At 36.5% G+C, this 13,553-nt stretch overlaps 1 protein-coding gene across 7 annotated transcripts in view; it reads left to right on the plus strand.

Moving 5' to 3' along the window:
- Positions 1-13,553, plus strand: part of KCNK2 (potassium two pore domain channel subfamily K member 2) — a 157,748-nt gene that overhangs the window by 95,738 nt on the left and 48,457 nt on the right. Inside the window, exon 1 of one of the 7 annotated variants that reach the window (XM_048057556.2) lies at positions 6,180-8,242. The exons of the other annotated variants lie outside the window; for them this stretch is intronic. Within the exon in view, the coding sequence (XP_047913513.2) occupies positions 8,221-8,242 (22 nt within the window). The 5' untranslated portion in view covers positions 6,180-8,220. Of the gene's footprint in view, positions 1-6,179; positions 8,243-13,553 lie in introns of those variants that run through there. 7 annotated transcript variants of the gene reach the window in all.

A 13,553-nucleotide genomic window follows, 5' to 3' on the forward strand; every position in this document is an offset into this window, starting at 1 on the left:
CTGTACGGTGATTTGTCCATAGACACAAGCCCAGTGAGCTTTCTGCACCCTTTCGGCATGCAAGAGCTATTGTCCCCCTGGGCAGGTGTGAGCAGGAGCAGTGTTTGACCTTTCAGTTTCTTCCCCTTGACTAGAATATAGTGTACACAGTAGACAGTTCGAAGATGTAGCACAGCTCCCAGGTCACAGGAGGGGCATCCACAGAGTAGGCTGGAAATTTGAAGATATCAGATAAAATAATTAAGACCTGCATTGTTAGAGTAATGTATAACCAATTGTTTCACTGTTGCACTTATTATCTCTATGTAATATTTATATGCATATTGTGAAGGAAGGGGTGTTCTTTTCATATACCTTTGTTTTTTCTTTGTGTACAAGTGCAAAAGTATTTTTGTGTGTTTGTGTGTATACATGCCTATGTATATGTATAAATATTGTGTCTAGGTGTAATATTTTTTCACATCCAGAGAAACTAAAACACAGATTTAGTGAAAGCAAAGAGTCAAATTCTGACCTTACTAAGGTTAGCAACAAACTCACTAATTTTAAGTACTGAAAAATGAAATTTTATCAGATTATAACCAAGACAAGCAAAAGCCAGGGAAGGATAGCTATACAATCAATCTCATGTTACCCTCTTCTGACAGCATGAAGCTTGATGTTGTAAATTTAGCTTCTATTTTAAACTGCATATTTATTAATACTGGCCAATATCTTTTGCAGTTCACTATGTTTTGCTTCTAAATTACTGCTTACTCTTTAGGATATTTTAATAGAAGTATATCATTGCAAGTAAGTATCCATGGTCCTGTAGAAAGTACTTAGCGTTTGTTTCAGTTGCAAATAGGAATAAAAAAGTAGGGAAAAATGTCCAGGGAATTAAATGATTCAAAAAATTGTCTGAAAGCAGTGGAACATTTTGTTTCGCTATTTCATTTCTAAATAAAACTTTAAGGTCTTTCAGAATCAAAATGTTTCCTGATTTAATTTATTGACCTGATACCACCAAAACATGTGTCCTGCTTAGAGGAGAGAGGGGCATCTGCAAACAGATCCAGTCCTCTGGTCTGCTGTCCCCAGGAGGCAAGATAACCCAATAGGAAATACATTTGAAAATTAATATTTCAGGTCATTTCTGCAAACCAGAGTAGTCAGAAGTTCAAGCTAGACAACTCTAAATATTTCAGTTTTTGTGATAGAAAATATAAGGAAAAAGTCTAAGAAAAAGTATTCTGAGAAATATCTTGGCTTTGGACCAACTGTGCTTTTCATTAGAAAGTCTTCTGATGAAAGCTTGCGATCAGTTACAGTTTTTGGGTTTGTTTCTTAGGATCTCTGAATTGCATGTGTACATTAATGCTGTTGCATATTTGTTACTGTTGCTGCTGTGAACCATCTTCCTGATGGTACAAAGAGCTTCCAATGTGACACGAAAAGGAGGTGTCATGAAAAGCCTTTGGAATTGTGGCTCTCTCAGGAAATGAACATGATGGTTGGCTGTGTTTTCCCTTATTCTTTATATTATGACAAGCCATCAACTGCATTTATGCTCACAGTGTGAGCTTTTCATATATGAGTAACCTTTTGAAAGTGAGGGCATTCTTTCCGACTTGGGGGCATATGTTTATCATATAACCTGATACTTGAAATTCTCGGGAGTCTGAAAATGCAGTTTATGAGCATCTCCAGAGAGCTGCTGTAAGTTTCATCCAAACACTATGGATAGATATTCTCTGTGGACCAAGACATGACCTTATAAATTCAGAAAACAACTTTGCAGAAATAATTTTTAAAAGTGATTTTTATAAGTATGAATAAAATTATAAATATTATGTCCTTTAGACTGAATGCCTCAAAGAAGTACTTGAATAGAAGAAAAAAAAAAGAAAAGATTAGTACCATCTACAGAAAATGATAGCTTTCCAGTGTTGCAGCAGATTCTCTAGTTTCCCAAACCTCTTATTACTATAATTTTACCTTATCATTAGCCCACACACCTCCTGCTGATATCTTGGAATCCAAGAAATTTAAGTGAAACCAATAGTTTATTTATGGATAGTTTTTTTCCAAACCTTTCTTCAATGATAGTACCACTTGCACCCACCAAATATTTGGTTCCTGGAGAGAGGACATCATAAATAAAGACTTTAGCGCTTACCTAAGCAACAAGTATTATTTTACAGTCACTGGTATTATTATATTATACCAATGGCAAGTGAAAAATCCTGACACTGTATTTTGGTGGCAGCTGGCAGCAGTCCAGAACCATGTGTCTTTTCTTACTGCTCTGGATTTCCTGTAGGCTGCTGAAAGGCTTTCTGATGGTGACGTGTATTTACCGAGGGTCAAAGTCAGCTAAATAAAGCAGAGGTAACACTAGAGAAACCGTGGTGTGGCATTTATTTAACTATTTTTAAAATTCTTTTTTAATCCTTCATATTATCTAGTAAATGTTACAGTATGTATAATAAAATTTTAAACTCAGTTTTAATAGAATATTATCTGCCATCTATTGCTAGATCTTTCCTAGGAAGTGGATTTAGTACAGAGGTCAGTGTCAAACAATTTCACAAGACTCTATTTAATAGAAAATATCCTTTTTAGTCTTTTTGCCATGTTTGAGTGGACTGATTTTGGCTTTGCATTTATTACTGTGCAACAGCATCAAGAAGCTACCTTGCTGGCTATGGGCTTAGTTTGCTTAGTTAGGTTTTCTCACTTGTGGATGTGTTTCTAGAATAAATATGGCTCATCTTGACAAGGAAATATGGAACTGTGTGATTATTCTGTGTCTATGGAACACTTTCAGATAATCCCTATGAGGGAAAATGGTAACAGAGGGATATGGGAATGCAGAGGTTGTTTGTGAAATATATTGTTGCATTGTTCCCTGGGATAAAATGTGCTGCAAAGCACAAAAGACTTTTTTCTTCTACCTGAAAATACCATTATTCACGCAGTTCTGTTCTAAGACCACATGTCTATAGAAAAGAAAAAAAACAGGATTGAGAGGAAAAGCATGAAAAAATGGTAACTCAATAATAAAGCTGGAGCTAGTGCTGAGGAAGAGTGGTAAATAATCTTTCTGTCACATCTTTTTGTTCTGAGGACTCATAACTGTCCTTCCACGTGCATTTTTATCCTCTAGATTATTTCCTTCAATAGGTTGCTTAACTCAGAAATGGACAGTTAGCCCCCCTCCTTCCCCAACAGTTTATATCTTAGGTCCTGAGAAAGTTTCTTATGGGCAACAGGGTAGGGAAGGAGATCTCTCTTGCTGCAAGCTAGATACCTGTATCTAGAAAAATCAAAAAACAAAGTAGACATGCCAAGATGTTTAGTTTAGTGGACTTTCTCATAAATGACTGTTGTCTCAGCACATAAACAATGTCAGAAACCATATAATGAAAACTTCTAGTACACTCCTACAGATCTTCATTCAAATAGCTGTACAATTTCTGCTGTTATTCCAGTTGGTCTGTAATGACTTTTTCAAGCACCACAAGCAGATGTATAGTAGAGAGGGCACTTCTTTGGACTCCTGGAAGATGGAGTATCTTGAATAGCAGCTGTGAGTGTGTCGGGAATGCCAGCAACCTCATCGACAGCTGTAGTTATCAGGAGCACGTCTTTCCAAACAGATCTGTGTCTACGTGAGGATGAGTTCATGGAGCTCCTGAGTACCTGAGCACTAGAGGATACTTGGCAACTCTATTGATGTCCAGATCCCAGAGTTCTTAATAAATTTCTCTACAAATCAAAAAAGGAAGAATACATCATTTCTTTCTTGTCTTGTCCCACTTTTTTTAATAGCCCTTGATTTTTGAACCCGGACTTCTCATAGGCACTTGAAACTGAACCTCTAGAGAAGTTCAGTTATGACTGAGCTTTAAATTAGCTTCATGTAACTACCTACTGTAATACTGCTATGTTCTTTGGGTCCAAAGCCTAACAACTATCATTGCAGAGTGCAAACGAATGAATAAATAACAAAAATAACAACAATAATGATGATGATAATAATAACAATAATACAATTATTTCTCAATATTTCTAAATATTTATATTTTAGGGAACAATTTTGAATAGCAAGCAGCTAAAACTCTGAAATATGGTTAATATTTTTAACGAGAAATCTGAACTCAATTTGTCACTTGATTAGCAATTAGTTATGTAGGTTCAAAAGCAATTTCACTTTAAGGAATACTTTTTCTGCCATTTTCCCACTGCCTGGACACAAGTTTTTCCTGTGAAGTCAGGGTATTTTAAAAAGTCTTATTACATTGCTTATTGATTTGAAAAAATAATAAAATCCTGCTGCTAAATCTGTCCCTTCTGGCACAATTTCACTGCCTTTTTGAAATACAAAGTAAAAGAGTAATGTGTTGATAACTAAAATACACAAAATATGTTTGATGTTATTAAAGGACAAATATTGCTGGTAATCTAAATGCGTTACCTGTTATGCTAGATGGTAAAGATAAAAACTGCAAGCGATGCTGAAAAATGTGTTCCCTTACTTCAGAAAAGTAGCAAGTATCACAAATGTATCTTAGAATGTTTTTTGTTGTTGTCTTTGTGTTTGGTTTTGTATCTGCTTTTGTCACCAAAGAAGAGACGGAGTTTTTCTCAGCTTTTCTTGTGGTGTTGAGTAGTTTCACTAAAACAGAAATAGTAACAACCTTCTTTAAAAACAACAACAACAATAAAAAGACCTTTAAGTGTCCATTTTTTTTCCTAAAAAACTTGCCCTCCAATATCTCCTAAACAAAAAAAAGTGTTCGAATTATCTTAAATGTTGACTTTTTCATGTTTTTAAATTAGCTACCCCTCAAACTTATGAGTGGAGTTATGGACTCCTTCAGACTTTCTTTTTAATCTTCTTCTGTGGTTCCTGCATAAGAAACCCACATCTACCATACAGCACAGAGCACATGTTGAGAACTGGAGCAGAACTGGGCTGGGAAGGCAGTGTGCCTTGGTTATTTCCAAAAGTAGATGCTATTGAGGATGAGCTTAAAAAAAAAAAATTTCAAAAGACTACTCCAGTTTGCTGATCAGAATATAAATGCTGGGGTTTCTGTGCCTTGTGTGTTTGAAAGGGAAAAGTGGTAAAGCAAACAAAAGAGAGTGAAGTGCAAATGTAGAGGTGATTGAGGAAGGGAGTCATGAAAACCTCCTAAAAGTAAATAACATAAAATATATTTGCCGGAAAAATATTCTGCTACATGATTTTCCCAACCATGTCAATATTCAGATCTGCTTTTGGGACAATGACTTATATGAGCTTGACTTCATGGTGGACATTGGAGCACATGGCTTTTGAGGATCTGTTTCTCTGAAGGTTCCTCAACTCAATATCATCTTCTTTGGCTCCCTTTCAAATGCAACAAGTTAAGTTTCAGTAAAGTAGGGCCATGGATCTTATCCTCCATTAGTAGCTTGGATGCATGTCCAGGTTTCATATAGCTCCCGGTGTAGGTGTACCTGGGGGAAAGCTGAGTATAACCAGTTGGTTAGACCAGCTGCAGAGCAATGCAGAAAAACAGTGGTTAGGAGTTAGAAGATGAAGATGCAGTAGTGAGAGATTGCTGGGGAATGAGGTAGAAATGCTCCTTCCGTCTCTTACTCTATGGAGGAGTCTGTAGAAAGTGTCAGTAATTTCATATCTGTTCGCAAAGTGTGTTAAATATGTATATCTCATTTGACCAAATATCAACAGAAATAACTATTTTGTTTAAAAAAATCCCCTGAGATCTCTTCAGAATTCAGTCCTTCGTCTCGGTTCGTGCTGTGCCCCCACACTGTGGTTCCAAAGAGAAGATGGTGGAGCTAAAATTGCTTCTTTTTCTCCATTTTTTTTATTCTAATTTTTCTCCTTCAATTCTTTTATTGCTCCTGTAAAGAATTTGACCCAGTTATTGGCTGTTGACAAATAGTGGCTCACTTGCGCCCTGAGGATTTGACAACAAAATTCTCCAGATATTTCATCCGTACTGAGCATACATCCTTCCAGAACAGTACCAACTAAGCAAGATTTCCTCTGTAATTATTTCTCCAAGGAACAGTGAGTAGAGAGCGTATTACTATCGTGCCCTCAATTTTCTCCTGCATTCGTTCAGGCAGTATGAAAGAGAGCTTATCTGACTCCGATGGTGAGGAAATAACACTTGGACCGTACGAGGTTCAGAAGTAATAAATTAGAATAACACTGCTGGGAGTTAGGGAACCTGGAACAATGGTGATGGAAGGACTATGGTGAAAAGCTGAAAGGAAATAATATTAGATGAAGAGCTCAGTCAGAGACATTGAGAACTTGTGTATCAGAAAAGGTGTGAGCTGAATGAGAGAAAAGGTGAGCCTTACTGACCACAAAGACTGAGACTAAGAGAAGGAGAGGACCAAGTTTTTCTGGTGCATGCCAGAATACCTCACAATGCTAAATTTGGCTCTAAAAGCTAAGAAATGTAAGTTTATGGCATGGTACACAGCTTTAATTGCACAGATAAGTGCTATTTTTTCTACTAGCTTCTTTTTGGTACACAGGTGTCTGACACGCAGGTATCTGAAAAACTGGAGGCACTTGCAGGTTCTCTGAGCCATATTCAAAACAGAAAGGATCTATATTTCTTGTGATATTGCTACTTCAAATTATTAGCTATATCGGAAAAGCTCAGGGCAATATAGCCTCTTAGTAGTGTGAATGTACAAGGGAATTTCTGTTGACCTGGCAAGGTTCTGGAGAAAAACTTTACAATGGTAGGTATAAAGGAATGCTTTCTCTTGAGAAAAGGTGGTAACATCAATGACATTTTGTATCATCTTTCATATCTTTTTTTGCACTGGTCTTTTTTACAAATTTTTGGTCTTTTAATCCTGATTCAAAGGACTACCAACTATTTACTTGTCCTTTAAAACTGAATTTCCAAATATATTTGTACTCTGGAATATTTTTTGCAGCCACTGGAATCTTTTCAACATTGACGTGAATTCACTGAAAACTGATTTTGTCAAAATAGCCTTTTTATTTTCACTGATAAACATCCTCCTAGGCAGCACTGGTGATTTTATTTTGGTTTAGTGTCTGTTTCTTGTTGGACCTTGCAAAGGATGGAGGGAGATGTAAGATTTCTCCAGTTTGAAGTGCATGCACATTCTAACCTTTTAATTTTCCTTTTCCTAAGAAATAGTGAACAGTTGTGTTAAAACAAATTGCCAGGCATGAAATTTTCCATGCCTTTTGTGCATCTTCTGTAATTTCCTAAAAACCAGACTACGGTTAGCACAGTTCTGCTCTAGTCTTGCTGTGGAGTGAAAATGTCAATTTGTCAGTTGTGGCACAGTCCCCAATTTACGCTGCAAATGAGCACTGAAATTTTCACAGCTTACTCTCTTAATGCTAGTGTGCTAATGGAACTGGATTTTCTTTTCTTTATTTAGATTTCTCATCATCAACTCATCAGTGCAAGGTTTCTGAGCCTCCCAATCACATCCATTTTAATTTCCAAGTTCTGAAAGCTTGTTGTTATCAATAAAGGAAAGTCTGCCAGGAAGAACTGCTGAATACAGTTACACTGTTTGCAGAACACTAGGATAAGTGAAATTATTTCCTGCTTCCCTTTTTGTTTATTTTCATAATTACATCAGTAGTGGTGCAACTAACCACGAGAACCTCAAATCCTGAAAGCAAACAAGAGGCACAGGATTTGGGAAAATTCAGAAAGAAAAAAAAAAAAAAGTAAATGTTTTGTGCTTTGTTTCTACTAACCATAAATTAACAACAGTTGAGCCACTGAGTGCATAGTGTTTAGAGGTCAAAATAAAAGCACCTGTATGTAGTTGTATATCCCACCAGGATGATCTGCTGGTAAACTCTGCTTTTACTATGTTAATCTGTTTACCATGATTTGTTTTGCTCAAAGCTGTTTGCACTTACTATTTAGTTGAGCTGCTAATCAGGACCAGCTTTTAAAAAGGGGATGGCAGCCATAATCAATACCAGATTTTTTAATTATTACCATTTTCTAAAAATATAAGATTAGCATGTTAGGCAGTAACCTGCTTTGAAAGTGAAGCTGATCGTGTCAGCTGGGGTTCCTACCTGCTGATCACTTTAGAAAGCAAGGCACTTACCTAGGTGGCTTTAGCAGAAATGCTCTGGGTTCTGAAAGCTTGAATGTATCATGTTAAGTAGTTTTGCAAATCTGGGCAAAAGGCACAATGGTGTATTGTTTTATACCAGGTGAGAACCTGCCCACTGTAAGTCTCCCTCTGTTTGTTTTTTTGTTTTAAATCACATTGACATGGTGGCTGTGGTAGGCCATGGTGGTTTTTCATACTGAAAACTAAGCTCTGAAAAAGATTGCTTATGTTGTATGGAGGCTTTGCTTGATCATTTGCTGCCAAGCCCCAGGAGCACCTCTTGGCTCTCTGGCTGGTTGTTGTGGGGCAATGGTGAGTGGTCAGGGAATAGCTGGGTCTGGGTATTCCAGTGCTGCACTGAAAGAAAAGGGTCAGTTGGTTAGGATAGACTCTTGGCTACCACTTCAGTCAAGTGCATGAATGTGATCTGGGCTGTATCATTCTGATCACTATTGCCGAAGTCCTGAGCCAGCTTTTCACCAGTGTGCTTGCCAAATGTACCGTCAAGGAGGTAAATTCTCAGGCTGCATCTGGGTGGGGAAGGTAGCTATGCTGCAGAAGTGTCTAAAACTATGTTCAAGGAACTGGCAAACAAGAGTCTAACATTCACATGTATTTTATCAACTGCTTGCTTGTCTGGACGTGAGGTTTATATTGGATTTGAGACTGCATTTTTTTTATTTCAATGCTACATTAAAATGTAAGTTCAGTTTCATTGCATTCCTCCCTGTGTAAAACAGTATAAAGATCACCTATGATTTTTTGTGGCTACTTTTTTTTTTAGCTGTAACTGTAGAAGCACAGAACATAGAACTTGATTCTGTGAAGTTGCAAAAAGCTTTTCAGTTCCTGTTTTCAAAAACCTCATACAGTATCTAAGGCATCCAGTCCATATAACCTGGTATGAGAAAGTACTTCTTAAACTGATGGGCTCTTTTTTAATGATATTGGAAAGATATCTATTTATTTCAAAGAATATGAAAAGAAAGGCTGTACTGACAGCCTAGAATGGCTTAAAGGTTTCTTGAAGGGAGATGCTGGTAGTATAAAATCTGATGTGTTGTGTCCCTGGCATTAGGGTGTAAAATAGTATTAAAGTATCGCTACAGTGCACGAGAATATCCATTAGCATTTTATAATAGCATTTCTTTTTTATACTTTGAGAACTCTCTGTATTTCATAGATTTCTCATTATTGCTAGCAGCTTGGTTCCATTAAAAAAAAAAAAGGCAAGCAACAGAAAACCTCTGACCCACAACTGAAAAAAAAAAAAAAAAAGGAAAGCTAGGTGGAAATGTAGGTAAAGAAGAAATTATTATTATTATTTTTTTTTTTCCAATAAGTATTTTGCAGTATCGCATCCTCTGGCACTTTGGAAAATCTCACCTACTTTTGGCAAGATCTCTATCAGTTGGTGTGACTGCAAGTGAAGTTCCAGGGTGCTGCAGGCTTGATTTGCTCACATCTCAGTGTGGGTTTAAAATCCGTGTTTTTCAGCAGTACAGTTTTATTTCTACAGTAATATGCATATAATCTGCATGTGCAATCTTACAGATAAAGAGGATAAAACGTCTTGAAAAGTGATTTAAACCGCTAATGAAAGTATAATCGAGTACCAAAGTTATATTCTGATGACTTCATTCTTTTCATTTGGGAGGAACAGATACTTGGTAATAAAGTGGGTGGTAAAAAGGACTCATGGAATGCAAGGTTTAGGTGACAGCACAGAAGAGTCTTGATCATGCTGAGTTTGACCAATGAATACTTCAATGCTTTTCCAGGTGTGGAAGAAAAAGGCTGATGTAGGCTAAGGGAAAGACAGCTGTCTTCTACATAGTAGCTAATAATAAATAAATATGTGGGCGAGTAGAACTGTTAGCCTGTAAAACATATGATATATAAGTATGTATTTTTTTTCTTGAGACATTTTTGTGTGAGTACTGTTAGTTAAAATTTTAGTCTGGGCTTGCACATGAGGATGATGAATATCATAATCTCCTTCTAGTTAACCTACCTTCTTAGTTCTAACTAAGGCAGTTTGATTGGTGGTTTTAATTTTTTTTAAACATTAAAATATTTTAAAATTTTTAGTTTTTTTTTTTTTTTGGTAAAAGAAACAGCTAGCAGTATTCTTTGATATTAAGAAGAGTATACCTTTAGCATTTTGGTTTTGTGGGGACAAATCTACAGACAGTTTCACCATTGTGGCTTCACTAAAGATGTGCTTTTCTAACACTTGTGTGGGATTCTGATGTATTTTGCTGGACTGTTACCCAGGGGCTGGAGAAAGCCAAGCATAATTAAAGAGAAGAAATTACTTCATATAGACATCTTTACTGTGAATGTTTCACAGAAACCGCGCAAACTGTGTAAATTTAAGTCTCACTTGGCAAACAGGATTTGATGGTAATCACGGACACAGTGAGGCCTCCCTCACCTGCAGTGACCTTTACTCAAAACCAGTTGTCCGTCTGTAATCAGTAATTCACTATGCTCAGCTACTGTGGGTATGGGCGTATTAATTTCATATTTAGATAAATAGAAGTTATCAAGCAATCTGAGTAGGAAAAATAGTTCTAATCTTGGGAATTAAAATACTTTGCAAAATCCATCAAAACTGTTTTTCTTAAGCTTTGAATGTAGCTACTTTTTTTTTCACAGAATTTGCTATTCTTTTCTATAAAACATGTTTAAGTATCCAGTGTTAAGACGATCTGGCTAAGGATGACGTTATTTGAAAACATTGCTGGTGTTTCTTATCTCCCAGCATGTCATGAAGATGCCTGAAACTGCAACCAAATAGAAGAGTTAGGCACGTCACTTGGGTTTTCTCTTCTCTCTGATGGCCAGACTCCAACTCCTGAATAATTATTTACTTGCTGTCATCACCTCTTGCTATATAGATTTTTTCATCTCTCTTCCTTTCTCCAGGCATGTAATCTGAATTAAATACTTCTCAGGAATAGCCTGGTGCCACTTGCTGCTTGTCAGGCTGACAAACTCTTTTCTATCATTGGGATTAGTTGTACAACTTATTTTAGTTCATGAAAGCTTTCTTTTAAAAAAATAGAAACAAAAAAAAAAAAAACAAAAGATGGTTTCTATTATGTCTTAGTAATTTGTTAACCCATAAAAAATTTCACCATCTGAAAAGACTGCACTGGAAGGAAACTTTTTGCTCTTCTACAGTTGCTGCTGCTTTTTATCCAAATTCAGTATATATTTTTTCCTCCTCAACTCCCAGAATTAGGCATAGTGAGAATTATTTGTTGTCCTGTAATTTTTGCAGACTTTCATCATTTATATCATTGGGTCATATGTTAGTCATGACCTGGTTGGTTTACCAGCATTCTTTGGGTAATATGGCACAAAACAGTTGTCAGGGGAACCATGGATGGATGACCTTGGTTTGCAGGCCTTTGAATATTTTTGCTGTGTGATCCATCACAGCAAACAAATGATTGAGGAAACAGCATGGTGCTTGCCATCCGTTGTTTGGATCCCTTTGCTGCTCTGCTCATATGTCTGTCTTGCTTATTTAGATCACAAACTTTTTGAAGCAGCAGTAACACCATGGTGGAGTGTCCCACGTAGCCGTATTGCTCAGTTTAATTGATGACACATTAAGGACATGTTTTACAATATACAGCTAAAATTGCTAAATTTAGTTCTGGAATCAAGAAAAATTCCTATATCAAAGATCCCTGAGATTGTGTAAGTTAGAAGTACAGATTCTTTATCTAATTTTATGTGATAGTTGAATAATGTTTCAAAAAGCAGACTAATTTAAGAAGACTGAAACCTGTTTTTCAATGTAGTAGTGAATCTTTTAATCTTACTTGATGATCTTTTACTTAAATAAGGGAGAGTGAAGGTAGAGACCATTAGAGCCTCTAGCTTTGCTTTTTAAATAGGTAATATCTCCATGGCCTTTGAGCTATTCCCCGTAGGAAATAATATCCATAATTTTGATAGCTTAAAAAGTTCTTTGGTAACATATTGTTGGCACCCACTCTAACATCATAGCAGTTTGACCTGTTGGCAGCTTGAATCTAATTTTAGATTTGGACATAAATTTGCTAAAACATATCTGGTGTCACCAAATGCTGTTTGAAATCCACCAGTGTCATTACTTGGTTAAACTCTTTCTCCTCTTGGAACTGATCTGAAGATAGCAATTTGTGCTTTTATTATACCACAGATTGAGAAACTTCACTCTGATCAGAAAAACACAGGTTTGCAAAACGCAGCATTTTTGTGGACAACCTTAAGAGCTGTTTGGAGAAATGGTTTCAGGGAAATATATTTGCTAGAACTCGGTTAGTGCTAGGACACCAGAGCTGTGGCAGTGCTCCAGGTGGAGGCAAAGAAACTTCTGCTCTACGACTTGCTCTGTCCTTTCCCTGATATAAGAAAGGATGGTGAATGTGAGAGGAGATATGCTAGGGGGTGTAAACATTGCTCCACGCGTTGGACTGTGTAATTGGAAAGTGTAATTCAGCAGCCTGAGAACAGAGAACCTCTCTGGCCATGTGTCTGTCTACTGTCTGGTTAAGCTCTGGCCAGAGAAAATGTGCTTACCAGAATAAGAGTCCATTATCCAATTCACTGCTCCATTATACACTGTCAAGACTGAGAAATTTTAATTTTTTGGTGTCTCATTATGGGATTTACTGAGCTTCGATAGAGCCCTGAAGTGGTATTTTCTTAGGCTACATAAAAAAGTAATTTAGTCTTGCATTTGTCTGAAATACTGTATTTTGCTGTAAGGTGATTTGTAGATTATCTACGTGAAGAGAGATCTATAAATTTGTAACGACTTATGACAGATTCTTATTAATACATTGTTCATCCTGGTAAATAGCTTTTAAGTCTGCACTTGCAAGCATAGCATGCAAAATAATCACCCTTCTCTTCTCTTAACTTTTGACTGCTAATTAGTAATTGCTGTTAAATTCTTCAGAATTTTCATGTCTGCAAATATGAAATACAGATTTGATATTCAGTTAAACTGGTAGTCCCCTTTATCTACTATAAGTCAGTGAAGATTTGGAGCAGTCATTATTCTGTACTCTTCGTTCTGTGTTTTTAATTCCACAATCTTCAAGCTGTGCTTTTCTCATGATTGGATGAAAGGAGCAGTAGCCAGTGTGGTTCTGCAACAATAACTAAAGAAGATATTAATCGGTGTTGTCAAAAATCCACACATATTAATTGAGCAATTGTTAGTAGAAGAATATTAATATCAAAATAGACTTAGATGAGAATGAAGATGCTGAAATGCAGGGATTGAAGATGTCATGTGAAATACATAAACTTCTGAAGCTGTGGTATTACCAATAGGGCGGTTTTGGTAGGTCTAACAGAAAGAAGGGGAAAAAATATCTGTATCCTTCTACTAAAACAGTTCA

This window comes from Anser cygnoides, chromosome 3 (genome assembly GCF_040182565.1).
Source record: "Anser cygnoides isolate HZ-2024a breed goose chromosome 3, Taihu_goose_T2T_genome, whole genome shotgun sequence".
Classification (NCBI taxonomy): domain Eukaryota; kingdom Metazoa; phylum Chordata; class Aves; order Anseriformes; family Anatidae; genus Anser; species Anser cygnoides.